The 17127-nt window shown below is 37.7% G+C and overlaps 2 protein-coding genes and 1 long non-coding RNA gene across 4 annotated transcripts; 1 reads left to right on the forward strand and 2 right to left on the reverse strand.

The window, feature by feature from the left end:
• Window positions 1–640: 640 nt before the first annotated feature.
• purbb (purine-rich element binding protein Bb) lies at window positions 641–3209 on the reverse strand. The gene has a single exon (XM_010752683.3). The coding sequence runs from the start codon at window positions 3121–3123 to the stop codon at window positions 2206–2208; it is 918 nt and encodes a 305-aa protein (XP_010750985.1). The 5' UTR covers window positions 3124–3209; the 3' UTR covers window positions 641–2205.
• A 3654-nt stretch (window positions 3210–6863) lies between these two features.
• Window positions 6864–10109, forward strand: LOC109143014 (uncharacterized). 2 transcript variants are annotated; one of them, XR_002043120.2, is made up of 4 exons: window positions 6864–7306; window positions 7549–7585; window positions 8289–8339; window positions 10016–10109. It is a non-coding gene; the product is annotated as an uncharacterized LOC109143014 (long non-coding RNA). The 2 variants fall into 2 exon arrangements; XR_002043119.2 differs by having other exon boundaries at window positions 6864–7585.
• Window positions 8748–11501, reverse strand: ved (ventrally expressed dharma/bozozok antagonist). Its single transcript, XM_010752684.3, has 3 exons — window positions 10913–11501; window positions 10001–10260; window positions 8748–9421 (listed from the first exon to the last, which is right to left on the reverse strand). Exons 1-3 carry the CDS (start codon window positions 11118–11120, stop codon window positions 9068–9070), a joined length of 822 nt encoding a protein of 273 aa, XP_010750986.2. The 5' UTR covers window positions 11121–11501; the 3' UTR covers window positions 8748–9067.
• Window positions 11502–17127: the final 5626 nt, after the last annotated feature.

A 17127-nucleotide genomic window follows, 5' to 3' on the forward strand; every position in this document is an offset into this window, starting at 1 on the left:
AAACACCCTGTGCAAACTTCTGATCAGCCACAAAGGAAATAATGTAACTATGTCGAATATTTACATGTATGAGCACAAATCTGAGGAAATGAACAAAGTCCGGCAGGTTAAAGGCCGGTGGGGTTTTGACTTTAGACGTCAGTGGCATCGTTTCAAAGTGAAAACACAATAATCCTGGACTGGATTTCCTCGTGGATCACCCAAAACTTCAGGGGAATACTGGACAAAAATAACGCAGAGGTCCCCGAGAGAAAATCAAAACAAAGAACTGGTCGCCGATCAAAAAAAACAGCAGAAATTCTCAGATTCCAGCTTCTTAAAAGTGAGACAAAGCTGCTTTTCTCTGATTTATATCATCGTAAACTGAATCTCTTTGAGCTTCAGACCTCCTGGAGATTAAAAACAAGCAACTCTGACATTTCTGATCATTTTCAGACACAGTGTGAAGGACTTAGTTGGATCTAACGCGTCTTTTTTTTTTTTTTTATTGCCATTTTCTGTAAACAAAGCCATCTGAATCCGACATGCTGCACCTTTAAAAGACAAAATAATAATAATGAAAATAATCATACTGCAGAACAAATAGATTATCTTTATGAAAACAGGGGTTTAAAAATATACAGTCACAACATTGTTATTGCATTTAAAGTTGTTTTAATTAAGGAAGTGTTATACTTTCACTCTAGGAAAAACAAAATGAAAAATAATCTGGAGGTTTGAGTCACAACTTTGTTTTAAGAAATTAACCTTTTTTTTTTATTTTATAAGTCTTGAAATTCCTTTACATAATACATTTTTTTCCTTTATAAGTATTTCAAAATATCTTTTGCTGGTTTGTTCGGTAATATTTCTCCTATAAGTAGAATCTCATTTCAATATAGTTCTCTTAAAACAACAAAAAAAAAACATCCATCAGTGTGTGTTTCTGTCCAGGGTCTGACCACCGACGGACAGAGAGGCTGATGATGATGATGACGGCGGCGGCGGGGAAACTCTTCTCGAGCGAGAAGGTCAGAGAAGCTTGACGTGGTCATCTGATGCAGCGCTCCCCGCCTCCACCCGTCCGGCTGCCAGATATTTGGACCCTTTGTAGTGGCACGTGGGAGCAGATGAGCACCTAAAAAGTCCCATATACATGTGTTGTCCCTGGTTTTGGGTGGTGGTGACGGTGGTGGTGGTGGTTGTTGGTGGTGGAGAGCGTTGGGACCCTAAAACAGTCCTCTCCATCCCCAAGTGGTCGCTCTCAAACACCAGGGATGCTCTGGTGTGAGGAAACACACTTTCCATCTTCGTCCAATCCAAAATAAAACAAATTTTTTTTGTTGATGTTTTAAAAACATTTTGCCAAGATTGTATGTATAACATAAAACCCAGCTGATCCGCACTGTAACTGACTACTGGAGTCAAAAAGCTTTAAAGTTTAGTCCACGGCGGGCTTTAAAAACATAATCCTCTCTCTCTCTCTCTGAAAACTTCCCTCTAACATTTTGGATAATCTGTTCGATTAACTGCCTCCTCCATCCTCCTCCATCCTGACGCTGGGTTTGTTTGACAGCTCCAGCTTCTCTATACATTCCTCTTTTTTAAATTTTGACTTGCAGGAATCCCGACACACACACACACACAAACAAAAACACAATCCAAACGAGGAGATCAACCTGGACCGGAACCGGAAATACAATGAATCTAGTTCTCTCTCCTTTAGAGAAGGAAGGAAAACATCTTAAACACGTTGACTCCTCACTCACTTTTATCTTTTTTTTTTAAATATAAACTATGTTGCGGATAGGAAAGCAATTCATTGGCTTCATTTCTAGTTTTTATAAAAACCAAAGTTTTGCTGGTTTTAGTATCTTTTCCTCTTATTTTTTTTTAAACAATAAAGCATAACTCCTTCTTCTTTTTTTTTTTTTTGAATAATAATAATAATGAGATTAATCTCATTTTTACACTTTTTTTTTTGTGTTGTCGTTTTGTTTTTAAAACCCCACTTTCATTTTTTCCATTAAATCACACTCCAACCCTACAAACTTCAGGATAATACACCAATAAATCCCTGCACATGTACTTTTTTTTTTTGTTTTTACCACGATACTTTTTTTTTTTTTAGTAGGCTATAACAGCACGATTTGTCATGCACTTTATTTATTTTTCCTCAAAATACCCCCCTATATATATATTGCAGATCTGTCAGCTGTTCTGGGGTCAGTCGTCGTCCACGTCGTCCCCCTCGGACTCGTCTCTCCTCTCGTACATCTTATCCCGCTGCCGCTCCTGGATCTCCTTCATCTCCTCGGCGTACCGGCTGAACGCTCCGCCGAACTTGCCCCAGGCTTTGAACGGGATGGTGATAGAGTTCCTGTAGCTGGGCTTCACCTCGCTCACCCGCAGGAACACTCCGTATTTGTTGGAGCCGACGTCGAAAAAGAACCGTTTGGAGTCCACCATGATGGAGGTGCCCTCGGGGAGCTCGCTGTAGCCCCCGGCGGCCATGCCCCCGGTCAGCTCCTCGTCGTCACCCCCGTAGTCATCTATGAGCTTAGCCAGGGCGTCTCTGAACTCTATGAGCCCCTGCGCCGGGAGGGCTATGGTCTGCCCGGCCAGCATGCCGCCCACAGGGCCCCCAACTCCAAAGCCAGGTCCACGGTTTACGGTCTGCCGGATCCGGAGGAACCTCCCCCGTTGGTTCTCCTTCAAGTCCAGGTAGTATTTGCGGTTTTCCCGGACGAGAAACTCGCTCTTGAGAGCTCGCCTGGGCCCTCCGTCCTCACCCACGCTGGCCTGGGCTATCTGCTCCGGGCTGCTAGGCCCGAGCTGGGCGTAGTGCTCGATGAAATCCCCGAGGTAGTCACGGAACTCCGCCGCCACCGACAGGGAGAGGGTCAAGCGGCTCTTCGAGCCCCCGGCCCCGACCTCGGCGATTTTGATGAACCTGCCCTTGCTGTTCTGCTTGACGTCCAGGTAGAAGCGTTTGTTCTGGATGTCCAGTCGCTTGGACGCCAGCTCCTGGGTCTCCTGGTCCCTCTGGAAGTGCTGGAAGCCGCCGCCGCCACCTCCTCCTCCCCCGCTGCTACCACCGCGCTCACTCCCGCTGTCTCCATCCGCCATCTTCAGCTCCACCATTCGGCTTCTGCCCCTCTCTCTCCTGCGTAGCTGCTTTCTGCGTGCACGGCGAGCCCAGTGCGCGCCCCCTCCGCGCTCATCACGGGCAGCGCTCTGATTGGCCCGCGGGGTTGCCACTTTCACGAGTTCACACGGTTACCGCTCTCCCATTGGTCGGTCGATTTTGTCCGTCACGCCACCACGTGTAAAACCTCTCGTTTGCCATTGGCTAAAATCGGGGTTCCGTCTGCGTACTTCATTTTCTCTTGTGAAATCTTTTTTGTTTTTATGACATAATACTTTTTTGTTTTTTATTTTAATTTTTTGGCTCCAGTTGGTAAAATGTGTCGACATATCTTGTTTTTCTGCACACAGAAATCTGGGAATATTTCAGGGACTGCAAAATACATTTTGTGACATTTAAAAAATCAGAATAACATTCATCGACCAAGAATTTCACTTTGCTCTAGATATAGACATAAATACAATTAAATAAAACAAGCTTAATATGTTAAAATAAACTTTAAAGGTCCAGTGTGTAGTATTTAGTGGCACCAAGCTGTGAAGCGGCAGATTGTAACCAAATGAATACTCTCCTGTAACATTTGCTCTAGATATAGACATAAATACAACAAAATAAAACAAGCTTAACATGTAAAGATAAATTTTAAAGGTCCAGCGAATAGTATTGGCCCGCGGGGTTGCCACTTTCGCGAGTTCACACGGTTACCGCTCTCCCATTGGTCGGTCGATTTTGTCCGTCACGCCACCACGTGTAAAACCTCTCGTTTGCCATTGGCTGAAATCGGGGTTCCGTCTGCGTACTTCATTTTCTCTTGTGAAATCTTTTTTGTTTTTATGACATAATACTTTGAAAATTATATTTTTATTTTTTTGTTGTTGGCTCCAGTTGGTAAAATGTGTCGACATATCTTGTTTTTCTGCACACAGACATCTGGGAATATTTCAGGGACTTGTTTTTATACGTGCAAAATACATTTTGTGACATTTAAAAAATCAGAATAACATTTATCGACCAAGAATTTCACTTTGCTCTAGATATAGACATAAATACAACTAAATAAAACAAGCTTAACATGTAAAAATAAACTTTAAAGGTCCAGTGTGTAGTATTTAGTGGCACCTACCTGAGAAGCGGCAGATTGTAACCAAATTAATACTCTCCTGTGACATTTAAAAATCAGAATAGCATTCATCGACCAAGAATTTCACTTTGCTCTAGATATAGACATAAATACAACTAAATAAAACAAGCTTAACATGTAAACATAAACTTTAAAGGTCCAGCGAATAGTATTGGCCCGTGGGGTTGCCACTTTCACGAGTTCACACGGTTACCGCTCTCCCATTGGTCGGTCGATTTTGTCCGTCACGCCACCACGTGTAAAACCTCTCATTTGCCATTGGCTAAAATCGGGGTTCCGTCTGCGTACTTCATTTTCTCTTGTGAAATCTTTTTTGTTTTTATGACATAATACTTTTTTGTTTTTTATTTTAATTTTTTGGCTCCAGTTGGTAAAATGTGTCGACATATCTTGTTTTTCTGCACACAGAAATCTGGGAATATTTCAGGGACTGCAAAATACATTTTGTGACATTTAAAAATCAGAATAACATTCATCGACCAAGAATTTCACTTTGCTCTAGATATAGACATAAATACAACTAAATAAAACAAGCTTAACATGTAAGCATAAACTTTAAAGGTCCAGTGTGTAGTATTTAGTGGGACCAAGCTGTGAAGTGGCAGATTGTAACCAAATTAATACTTTCCTACGCCTCACCCCCCCTCCTTATGTAAGAAAAACTCTGGCTTCAAAATTCACATAAAAGCAAAAGGCCATATCTGAAACAGTGTTTGGTTTGTCCGTTCTGGGCTACTGTAGAAAAATAGTGGTTCAAAATGGTGGACTCCGCTCTCACTGTAGATATAAAGGGGTCATTTTAAGTCAACAAAAACACAATAAAACGAGTACAACAAGCTCAACATATAAACATAAACATTAAAGTACAATGTACAGATAAAAATATATGTACAAATCAAGCAGCAACCTCCGTGACTGGGAAATGAAGCCAAAGCGCAAGTGCTAAAAACTGCAGTTCCTCAAAATTCCATTTAGTAAAGTATCCATAACTAATTAATTATATGAGTTATATGATACTTAAATACTTGAGTAATTATACTTAGTTCATTCCCACGCTGGTTATTGCTCCATGTTGTCTGCATGGCGGAGGAGTGTTTTGTACGATGCAAGACTTCAATTTATAGAAAATATACATTTTATATTTATATAAATGAAAGTCTCACTTCAAGTTATATGAACACAAAGTAACATAATCTCACTTTAAGTTATACAAAGGCAAAGTTACACACAGTTTAAGTTATATAAACACACAGTTATACATTCAGTTTAAGTTATATAAACCCAAAGTTACACACTAAATTTATGTTATATAAACACAAAGTGACATAGTCTCACTTTAAGTTATACAAAGGAAAGTTACACACAGTTTAAGTTATACAAAGGCAAAGTTACACACTAAGTTTAAGTTATATAAACACAAAGTTACACACTAAGTTTATGTTATATAAACACAAAGTGACATAGTCTCAGTTTGAGTTATATAAACCCAAAGTTACACACTAAGTTTAAGTCATGTGCACACAAATTTACACAGTCTCAGTTTCAGTTATATAACCACAAAGTTACACAGCCTCAGTTTAAGTTATATAAACACAAATTTACACAGTCTCAGTTTAAGTTATATAAACACAAATTTACACAGTCTCAGTTTAAGTTATATAAACACAAAGTTACATACTAAGTTTAAGTCATGTGCACACAAATTTACACAGTCTCAGTTTCAGTTATATGAACACAAAGTTACACAGTCTCAGTTTAAGTTATATAAACACAAAGTTACACAGTCTCAGTTTCAGTTATATGAACACAAAGTTACACAGTCTCAGTTTCAGTTATATGAACACAAAGTTACACAGTCTCAGTTTAAGTTATATGAACACAAAGTTACACAGTCTCAGTTTAAGTTATATAAACACACATTTACACAGTCTCAGTTTAAGTTATATAAACACACATTTACACAGTCTCTGTTTCAGTTATATGAACACAAAGTTACACAGTCTCAGTTTCAGTTATGTGAACACTTGAGGTGTAACTTCACTTTGGTCACCAGAGGAGAGCAACAAAATAGATGGCCTTAAAACTTCAGCTCTACGTGATATAACACCTGTCACAAATCACATAACATACCCAACAGGAAACATGATGTTCAGCTTAAATTACACAGAACCATTTTCAGATACTTGTACTTTAGTTTTTCTTTTTCTCATTTCCTACATTTAGGAGAGAAATATTCTACGTTTTACTCCACTACTGTTTAGATTAAGAATTTATATACAAAACATGCAGTTTATAAAATATGATGCATGGTTATACAGTGAATTACCCCACAGTATGTACACGTGAACTCTATACAACATTAAAATGCTGCTTACATTGTTATCAGAATCAGAATCAGAATTAATTTTATTCGCTATGCAAGTTTACACAAACACAGAATTTACTGTGGCAGGATTGAGCATACACAGAATATATATATGGAATATATGGAAAAGAAAAGATAAACTAGTATAGAAGTAAAAATAAAATAACGGGTATAAAATATAAAATATGGAGGGGATAATAATATAATAATATAATAATATAATATATAATAATCCAATATAATGAAATGTGTGATGATGTAAGTCTCTTAAAGGAAATATTAGTTTAAACTTTGATACTTTATGTACATTTTCTTGCCAATACATGTGTACTTTTACTTATTATGCATATATGTGTGAGTGTCCTTACATCTGAATACTTCCATCTTTAGGCAGCAACATGAACGTTCATCCCACCTGCTGTTATGTGTGTACAATGACTACACTGTTGTTGCATTTCCTTTCTCTGTCCACAGATGGCAGCACAGTCACATTTGCCTTTCAGGTAAGTTTTCATCCATTTCCTGTCACACTTCCTCCCAGCTGGATGTTTCAGCAGCACCTGTGAGTTTACAGGTGAAACCACAGCAGAACTCTGCACCACTGCAGCACCACGCTGGAGCCTTACTGCAGCTGTTAGTTTGTAAGACTGCACGAACAAGGACCAACTTAAAGGTGCGTCAGTCCCACTCAGAGCTCGATAACTTGGTGATTGAACGCTGGATTCACTCTTGAAGGAGTCCAGTGAAGTATTTGTACACAGGAATGTTGTATTTTACAGTAGAAATACTGAAGTCATGAGTCAGTTTTCACTCAGTAGAAGAAAATATGAGCTGGCAACCAGACTACATAACATTTAAAAACACATTTTATTCATTAATCTAACTCTTTGTTTATGTTTTCTCTCTATGTTTTAGTCAAAATCCAGATTCAAAGTCTTCTCCACACTGTCAGGTATGTAATTCAGGTGAATACTAAATATATTTTATTTTTATTTCTTTATATTTAGACATTTAGTCATATTCAAATCGGTCTTCATGCTGTTACGCCCCCTAAATGACCAAGAACGTGTCCACAGTGACTAAAATAAAAACACTGTTCTAAATCTGAATATGATTTCTCAGTAATTGTGCAACATGAAAACCATGAACTGAAACCTAAATCCACCGTGAGCTCAGAAAAACAGCTCCGTGTTCAGCTTTGGGTCGACGCTCTCTCCAACTAATCCAAAAGGATTTTTAAATTGTTCATTTTTCCAACACACAAGGGAACACTTCATCCTTCAGTTTATCAGAAAAAAATCTAAAAAGAAACTAGTCAGGGAGTAAAAAGTACAATGTTTGCCTCTGAAGTGCAGTAGAGTAGTATGAAGTTAAATAAAATGTAATTAGTCAGATATACGTAGGCCTACCTTAGTGCTCGAATAAATGTATTTATATATAAACAGAAATGTACAGTCTAACTTTAACTTATTAAAACACAAAGTGACACAGTCTCAGTTTAAGTTATATAAACACAAAGTTACTCTGTTACTGTTCCACCATGTCTGTCTTGTCCATGTCTATATCCAAATCATTTGAACTGTAATTATAAATACTGTACATGTGTGACAGATGTTTATGTTGATTAAATCCTTTTTCGTCTTCTCTCATTTCAGGTTTGACTTCCTGCGAGCCCTGAGGTGTTGAACGTCTGCACAGTAGTCCAGGTAGGAAGTATTTAGATCTATATAAATAAGAGTAGCAATATCCTAATATAAAATACTTTATTACAGGTAAAAAAAAAAAAAAACTTGCAGTTTAAGCACATATATGGTCAGTTATATATAGTTATAGTATGCAGGTTTATTACTGGTATCACTGTGTTATTGTTATAGTTGGTTGTGGTGGAGGTAGCTTTGAATATATTATATATTGTTGCGACTTTTATCTATAACAAAGAGTTTTATTTTATAAATGATCATGATTCCTATATAAAACTTAAATTTTTAAAGTCATTATGAATCTTGTGAAGTATAAAGTACAACATATCCCCCTGATGTGTGGTGAAAAACCAACATGCAATAGAAATACTGCAGTAAAAGTACCATAAAATGTACTTACGTACACTGCTGGAGTGAATTTTTAAATAAATATCCGATAACTTTTAAGTTTTAATAATGATTTTATTTTAGCGATCTGATTTCACAGTGACATAACAACACAAATCTGATAAAACAATTCATAGATTCAAATTTAAATATATCTGAACTATACATCAGTTACAAGCAGAGACACACACAGATCTCAGTATTGCACAGCTCCCCGTTCACGGCAGTAACTGTGCCGTGTTTCTTATAAAGCATCTGTTTCTATTCACGTTGATCCTTTTAGGATAAGATGAGAACATTTATGTTCAAAAATATAATTTTGTCTGACAAAATATCACAGCTTCCTCTCAGTAATACTGAGGATAAGTCGGGTACGAGCTCATGAGTTGGGTCGTGGCAGACGGCAGCATGACTCCAGGGAGGCCGTTGTACTGATAAAAAGAGTCCAGGGGCAGGGTGGAGACGCCGGGCAGAGCTGAGCCGTACTGCAGGCTGTGTGGATGGACGTAGGAGGCAGCGGTCGGGCTGTCCGGTGCTGCTGCTGCTGCTGAGTGGTACCTCGGGTACGGACCCGGTCTGTAGGCCTGCAGCTCGGGGTAATGCATCAACTGAGAGGCGACGTTTGCCTGACAGGCGTGAGCCAGGGCGTCCTGCACCGTCCTCTTCAGCTTCATCCGCCTGTTCTGGAACCAGTTTCTGATCTGAAGGAGAAGGAGGAGGAATAAATGTCATGAGACAAATAATTTCTCAACATCAGAGGCCACAGAGGCCAAATCATATCACAGAGAAATTAATAAATATAATCAAAAAATATTTTTTTTTATATATAAGAAGAAAAAATGAATAAAATATTGAATGTTTGTGTCCCTAAAATAAAATAATTAAATTAAAATAAAACATTTAATGAAACACAACAAACTTAACTAATTTGTAAATGTATTTATTAATTAAATAAATAATAATAAAAATAAATACTGAGTTTGAATCTCCAAAATAAGAAATTTTAATTTTAAAAAATGTAAAAAAATAAATAAAAAAAATGTAAAAAAGATATTAGTGTAAATCTTTCAAACATTGCTCCAAAAAAGTCTATAAAATATTAAAAATATTAAAATATTTAAATTTCTAATTGGATAACAAACTAAGAGGCTTGATTTAAAATACACGTTTTAACTTTTAACTGTATTTTATTTAGATTTATTTTGGCATTTTAATTGATTCATTAATTTGTCAGATTGACACACAGTGATGTGAACCTGATCACACTTTCTGATATTTACCTGTTTGTCGGACAGGTTGAGCTTCTTGCAGAGCTCGGCCTTGTCTTGCGTTCCCAGGTACGCGTTCCTCTTGAAGGCCCTCTCCATGCTGCTGATCTGCTCCGCCGTGAAGGCCGTCCGGGGTCTCCTCCCCGACGGAGGGGAGGCCGGAGAGGTGGAGGCGCAGTCTGCGGGGGCTGATGGGGAGAAGGAGCGACCTCCTTCGCTCTCGTACCCGGAGGTCTCCTCCTCTGTCCCACTGCTGAAATCTGCCTCAGTCACTGCAGAAGAAGAAGAAAATCAGCGTTAACACAGAGCCAGAAAAGTACTTCAAGTACTCAAGGTAAAAGTACTATGATACATATGATTCCACAGGATTTAGTGCAGTTTAAACAACTTTAACTGCAACTAGTGATAAAAGTTAATCTGCTGATTGTTTCCCCCATTAATTAATTGATTGTTTGTTTTGTAAAAATTCAAAAGTGAAAAATGCCTGAAAATAACTCAAAACACAAAGTTTGTTTCGTCCAAACCTCAACATTTTATCAGAATAACTGATGAATCAGGCCTCTATGAACTATTTTACAGCTTAATTCATGACAAAAACATCATATTTTATGCACCCTTCACATGTTTTCTGAGCCAAAATCTTATTTTGTGAAGGAACTAAAGACTTTAAGTTAATGCAGTGAAGTAAAAAGTACAATATTGGGCTCTGAGGTGTAGTGGAGTACGAGTATCAAGCAGTAAAAATGGAAATACAAACATTTCTGCTTCAGGTGACTCATAAAATATCTTATTTTAAGATATAAGCAAACAAATGTCTTCATATAAAACAGCTTACAGCTTCTTTCTTGTGTGTTTCAAACCATTTTTCAGTGTGAAGTACTCGAGTAAAGTACAAGCACTCGAGTAAATGTGCTGTGAGCTCACCTTGATTGCTGTGAGAGGTGAAAGCGTTGAGGCTCTGGCTCCTGTTGTCGTCCCGCTCGGGTCCGCTTTCAGTCTTTGTCCTGCAGTAAAAGCCCGGCAGGCTCTCTGAGTGAGTCCCACAGGCGGTGGGTCCGGACGCAGGGACGGGGTCTGTCCCCGCCGGCTGGCTGCTCTGAGCCATCCACTCGATAGAAAAATGTCCTCTCATGGCTGAAGGTAAAATCCTGTTTGGGTCTTTGGTCCTGAGGTGTGCTTCTGGTGCTGGTGGAGACTCGACTGTCCTCCTCCACCACAGCTCGTCTGTATTTATAGGACGGGGCGTCCCACCCTGAGACCAGAGATCAAAGCAGACATCCTCCCGTCCCTCCCACCGTCCCCTCCTTTAGTTTTCACAACTGGAGTAATTAAGACGTCTCATTCAGTCTCAATGAGGCTGTTACAACAAGGCTCCAGTGAGTCTGGGGAGGAACCCCCCTCCACCTCCTCCACCTCCTCCACCTCCTCCTTCCTGCCTCCAAAAAAAGATAATAGACACACCTCAGCCCAAAGTGTCTGCGTCCATACTGTAAACACACTCACACACATGTGGAGGGAAGTGTGTGACTGTCCTCTGGCTGAACATTTGAATGTAATGTGACGTTCATCTGTTTTTATTCAGAGATAATTCTCCTGATGCGATCAGCAGTCAGACATTTATCACGTTTAGACGTCTGCTGTTGTTTTTATAACTTATTTATGTGTGATGGAGACGTTCATGAGGCTTTTTATAACTAATTTAATCATAATTTATCGTTTGCTTGGTGATATAAACTCGTAAAAAGGCAGAAAAAAACATTTACATATGTGTTTGTGTTCATGCAAAACATCTACACCTTCAGTCTCTTTAACACGGGCGGTTCAGAGCTACAAATATATAACTTTGTTTATAAGAACGTAACTTTATTTACATATCAGAGACCAGAAAAAACAAGTTAAACGTGCTTCAACAAAGAATTTCATTAATTTTTTTATTATGAAAATCACTTTACATGTAGACAAACTGTACTATAGCTGCTGTATTTGTGTTTATAAACAGTGACACGACATTATTTTACAACCTTGAACTGTTCTGTTGTAATATTTTGAGTGATTATCACTAAAAATTTACACGTTTTCTCATTTTTTTTTGTATTTTCGGTTTGTTTTCTTGGTCGTGTGTTTTAAAAATGAATAATTTTGAAGATATATAATCACTTTAAATGTAAACAAACTGTGTTACAGGTTTATTTTGTACATATTTCTATATATTTTGTATAATTTACAGACGATATTTGCCATATTTAAGATTTGCAGCTTTTTCTTCTGTCGACTTTTGTTCATTCATTCCTCGATTCATTTAAAGAAATCATAACAAGCATCTTTAATTGAAAATATTCATTTTTCCTGTCAGTCATCGGACTCTCTTCATATTCGCTCCACATGACTTCATTTTATCGCCCATTAGCAGCTTCATCTTAATGATGAGCGGTGAGTGGCTTCACTATAACGGCAATAACGGCTAATCCCGGATGATCCCAGATTAAAGGCAGAGGTAGTGATATGACGTGACGAGAGATTAAACAGTGACAGTGACGGTGAAGTTATCTGTCTGTAATTAATCAGGATTATGTCAGTAAAACGACTTTATAATCATCTTTAGATCAATAATCAGGTGCTGATGTCAAATTAACAAGAAGACGTAAACAAGAACTTTTAAATACTCTGCAAGAAAGAATGTTTTCTGTCCAAATAAAATGCAAAAGTAATCGAGTAAATGTACTTAGTTACTTACTAAATATCTTTTAGTGAACCTCCCTTTGAGTAAATGATCAACAAAAACGTGCAATGAATCACTCTGAGTGATAAAACTTACAGGAATAAGAAACTTTATTTATAATAACATGACTTTATTTATAGGAATGTAACTTTATTTATAATAACATAACTTTATTTATAATAACATAACTTTATTTATAGGAATGTAACTTTATAACTTTTCTGCACATATACAGCTTTAAATTCTTGTTAGCACTGAAGATTTGCACATTTTTCTTGTAAACAAACCGTCTTCTAGTTTCATTGCTTTAATTGTTCTGTTGTACACAACCTTATTTACAAACTTTGACTGTTTTATCAGAATATTCTGAGTGATTATCACTACAAATCTGAATATTTTTAGTATTTTTTTGGTTTCCTGGCAGCTTTAAACTTTATGAAAATGACAACATGAGAAGTTTAATAATGCAAACTTTATTTATTTCATATTTGATGAGGTTTATGGTGTGAATATCATCATGGGAGCATGTGTGTGTGTGTGTGTGTGTGTGTGTTATTAAAGCTCTCGGCGCCTTTGAAGTGTCTCCGTGTCCGTAATGAGCTGTTAGCACCGCTCGGCTCGGCTCGGCCCGGCTCGGCTCCGCTCGGCTCGGCTCTGTCCGTCTGGAGGCGCGCGGGGCCTCCCGGATCCATTGACCGAGCTCGAGCAGCTTCATTATCTTATCAATGGGGCCGTTTCTGATTGACCCGATTAATCCTTTAAACCTCTCGATGTGTTTTTGGCCATTTGCACACAAAACAGCGCCTGCATGGCTTCACTCAGAGCCGAGCCGGGCCGAGCCGGGCTGGAGGAGGAGGAGGTGGAGGAGGTGCAGGAGGCACTTCACAGGTCGGATCATCGTCCTCAGGTCGTTATCAGTCACTCTGACTTGATCCCAAAATCCCCATTTTAGCATTGAAAGCGACACAATAGTTTAAAATGATTTAAGGCGCCGCAGAATAGATGAACCATCAGCTGAGTACATTTACTCAAGTACTCCACTTAAAGTACAGTCTTTAGGTACTTTACATGAGTACTCTGCTTCTGCTTTGTGTGTTTTTATTCATTTCAGCTCACACTTGTACAAATAAACGGTATAAAATGTTTTTATTAATCCATCACACGTCCTTAATCCTCAAATTAATCCTGATGAATTAAATTAAATTCACAAATTAAAGGCAGGACTTGTCCAAAATCTAAATATTTTCACATTTACATGAGATATAAATCAGAGAAACACATTTTCACATTGAGAATATTAAGAATTCACATATTTTTTTTAACAGTAGATATTTCTCAAGTCAGTTTAAAAAAGTTTAAAGCTGAAAAAATGAAGAAATGTTGAAATCTTTAGTGAGAATGTTCCAACAGAGCAGTTCAAGGTTGTAAAATAATGTAGTTTGACTGTTTAGAAGCATGAATACAGCAGAACAAATGAAAGACGTAAAAATATAACTATATAATTATAACGTATAACTTCTTTTTGTGTCTTTTGAAGTTGAACTGGTTTTCTCAGATTATAAATTCTAAATAAAACATGCTGATACTACATGCTCACGTACTTTTACTTACAGTAAAGTATCTGAATACTTCCAGTATCATTTCTGATGTAAGGACTTTTATTATTGTTAATGACCGCTCCTCGTTACAGCCACAATTAAAGCAAAAATAATGCGTCATGTTTCTTTAAAAGAATAGAACAGACGATGTTATGAGCTGCTTTAATTATTCATTATTTAAAAAAATATTTAATTTTGACTTTAAACAGAACAAAAAGAGAGAAACTTTAAAAACACATTATAGAATTTTATTAATGTTAAAATGACAAATATGACAAAGAGCAGCTGAGGAACAAATAAGAAGTATTTGGATCTTTTACTCGAGTAAAAGTACTCACGAACAAATAAAGCTACAATACAATACGTGTTACGTGCATTCAGTCAGAGTACTGATGTATTGACCTGTCTGTCTGTCTGTCTGTCTGTCTGTCTGTCACATCAAAGCAGACCATGACGAGGTTGGAGGAGCAGGCGGGCCGACCCTGATACTCATCCACCCCGTTAAACGTCACGGAGACGAGGAGGGGCAGCAGCGACCCGAGGTGACGGAGAGAGACGACAAATGATCAGGAGCTCTTTGAACTCTTAACTGGACCAATCACGGCCTGTTGTTCCTCCTCCTCCGTTTGGACTTCAGGATGTTTTCACTTGATTGTTACGTCATCCGTCCAAATATTCCTCTTCATGCTCATAACTGCACTGATACAGACACTCCACTCAAATGATGGAAATCAGACAAGAAGAAGATGAAGGAGGAGGAGATACGAGATGTTGTCCAGTCGATGCTCAATCAGAGAAGATGATGAAGAAGAAAGAGCTTCAGTTTGAGCTCCAACGATGGAAAAATAAGAAGAAAAAAAAGAAAAACTTTTATGTTTCTGTCAGTTTCATGCATTAATTTGAAGGTTTTGCACCAAAACACCAGGATGGAATTCATCTCACGACCCTTCAGGTTGATCTGGTGACCCTTTGGAGGGACTCGACCCCTCAGGTGGGAACCTGAGCTGGACTGAACTGTATTTAAAAAAAACATAAGAGGTACCGTGAAGTGCTTCATCAGTGAAGGAGAAGATGTAGAGAAGAAGAAATGTGTCCAAACTTCATCTAAAAAGACCGAAAATAAGCTGTAGTTATAATTTAATAACAAGATGTCCTGAATTCAGTAAATCCAAAACAAACTTAAATGAAACTTTAATTCAAATAGATTCAAACACAGTTTTTATCCAAATGCAATAGTCACTGCGAATGCTGCCAAAAAATAACGTGCACAATGTTTTAATGTTTTATGTAATGGGTGTACGCTCCTTTTGAAATATTTAGTATTTATTTTGCTTTTAGCACATAGTACATTTTAATGTCTCAGGTATTTTTATTCTTATTTATTCTAGTTATTCTAACACTCACTAGTCATTTTTAACGCTAGGATTTTATTTATGTTGCACTGACTGACTAGAAGCACTTTCAATCTCGTTGTACCTGTGACAATGACAATAAAGATATATTCTATTCTATTCTATTCTTCTAATTTAAACTTTATTAAACTTAAAGTTTAAGAAGAAGCAGAGCAGAAACCAACTCAACAACCTAAAAACACTGATATTTAAATATTATTACATTTATTCGATCATATTAACTTTTTCAACCATAGCTGATGTTGCTCTTGTTCACGGTCTACAAAGAAATCGACCCTGACGAAGTTGGAGAGGACAAGACATTTCACATTTCATGGTTTCACCTGTCGTAAAACCTGGTGAACCCTCAGGTTGTCCTCCGTCACCTCCAGCTCTTCAGAGTTCAAGGAGAAATTTAAAATTCACAGTCCAGAGACTGCTCCTCTCCGCTCGTATCCCTCCTCCTCCTAATTTGACGAGGGGAGTCGCAGTGCCTGCTCGTCCGCCAGGACCAGTCCCGCTGGCCCCATCAAAGCCCCGGGAGCCTTTGATGAGGTTGATAGGGATCAATGGGACAGGGGAAGAGGCCTTAACTGACTGTGTTACAGACGGGGCGGGCAACTGCTGGAGACTGCCGGCAATGGAGATCAATGATTATTGGGCGTCATCAGCGGCTTCATCTGCATAGAGGAATCCATTCAGCGGCAGAAACAGACTCATTTCAGCTCCGCTGTGCTAAACTGAAGGACGAAAACACTTTATTAAGATTTTATCAAGATTAGAATTTATAATTTAGACGATAAACTGGGAGTTTTGTTGTCAAATGTCCATTTTCACAAAAAAAAATATAATTTATCATGCAGATTTATGTTAAATTAAACAACATATTTGCTCCTTTTAAAGGATAAAATCACTTTATTTAGATTTTTTTAACATTTGGTGTTGTGAAATTTTACTTTTCCTCTTAAGAATTTATAATTTAGGTGATAAATTGGGAGTTTTGTTGTTAAGAAATGCACATTTTCCCCCAAAAAAGAAGTAAAATTACTTAATTATGCAAACGTATGATGCTCTAAGACAGTATACAGTAAAAAAACACAGAAAACAAACTATTCAGCTTAAATCAACAAATGTGGATTCATCTCCTGCTGAAAATAGTCCCCAAAGATGCACGTTTTCCTCTGAAATGAGCATTTTTTACTTAAATTAAACACATTTGCTCCTTTGTGCTAAACTAAACCTCTTTTAAACGGATAAAATCACTTTATTTAGATTTAATTTACATTTTGTTTTGTAAAATTTTACTTTTCCTCTTAAGAATTTACAATTGCGGTGATAAATTGTGAGTTTTGTTGTCAAGAATTGTATTTTTTTCCAAAAAATTGTTACTACTAACTAACTATTCGGCTTTAAGTCACACTAGATTCATCT

This window comes from Larimichthys crocea, chromosome IX (genome assembly GCF_000972845.2).
Source record: "Larimichthys crocea isolate SSNF chromosome IX, L_crocea_2.0, whole genome shotgun sequence".
Taxonomy (NCBI): Eukaryota; Metazoa; Chordata; class Actinopteri; family Sciaenidae; genus Larimichthys; species Larimichthys crocea.

Excerpts from the sequence above, each read along its gene's own strand:
- purbb (XM_010752683.3), bottom strand. The coding sequence starts at position 3,123 with ATGGTGGAGCTGAAGATGGCGGATGGAGACAGCGGGAGTGAGCGCGGT.
- ved (XM_010752684.3), bottom strand. The coding sequence starts at position 11,120 with ATGAGAGGACATTTTTCTATCGAGTGGATGGCTCAGAGCAGCCAGCCG. Across the intron at positions 10,261-10,912 it reads CACCTCTCACAGCAATCAAG|TGACTGAGGCAGATTTCAGC; the intron begins GTGAGCTCACAG and ends CTTCTTCTGCAG. Across the intron at positions 9,422-10,000 it reads TCAACCTGTCCGACAAACAG|ATCAGAAACTGGTTCCAGAA; the intron begins GTAAATATCAGA and ends CTTCTCCTTCAG.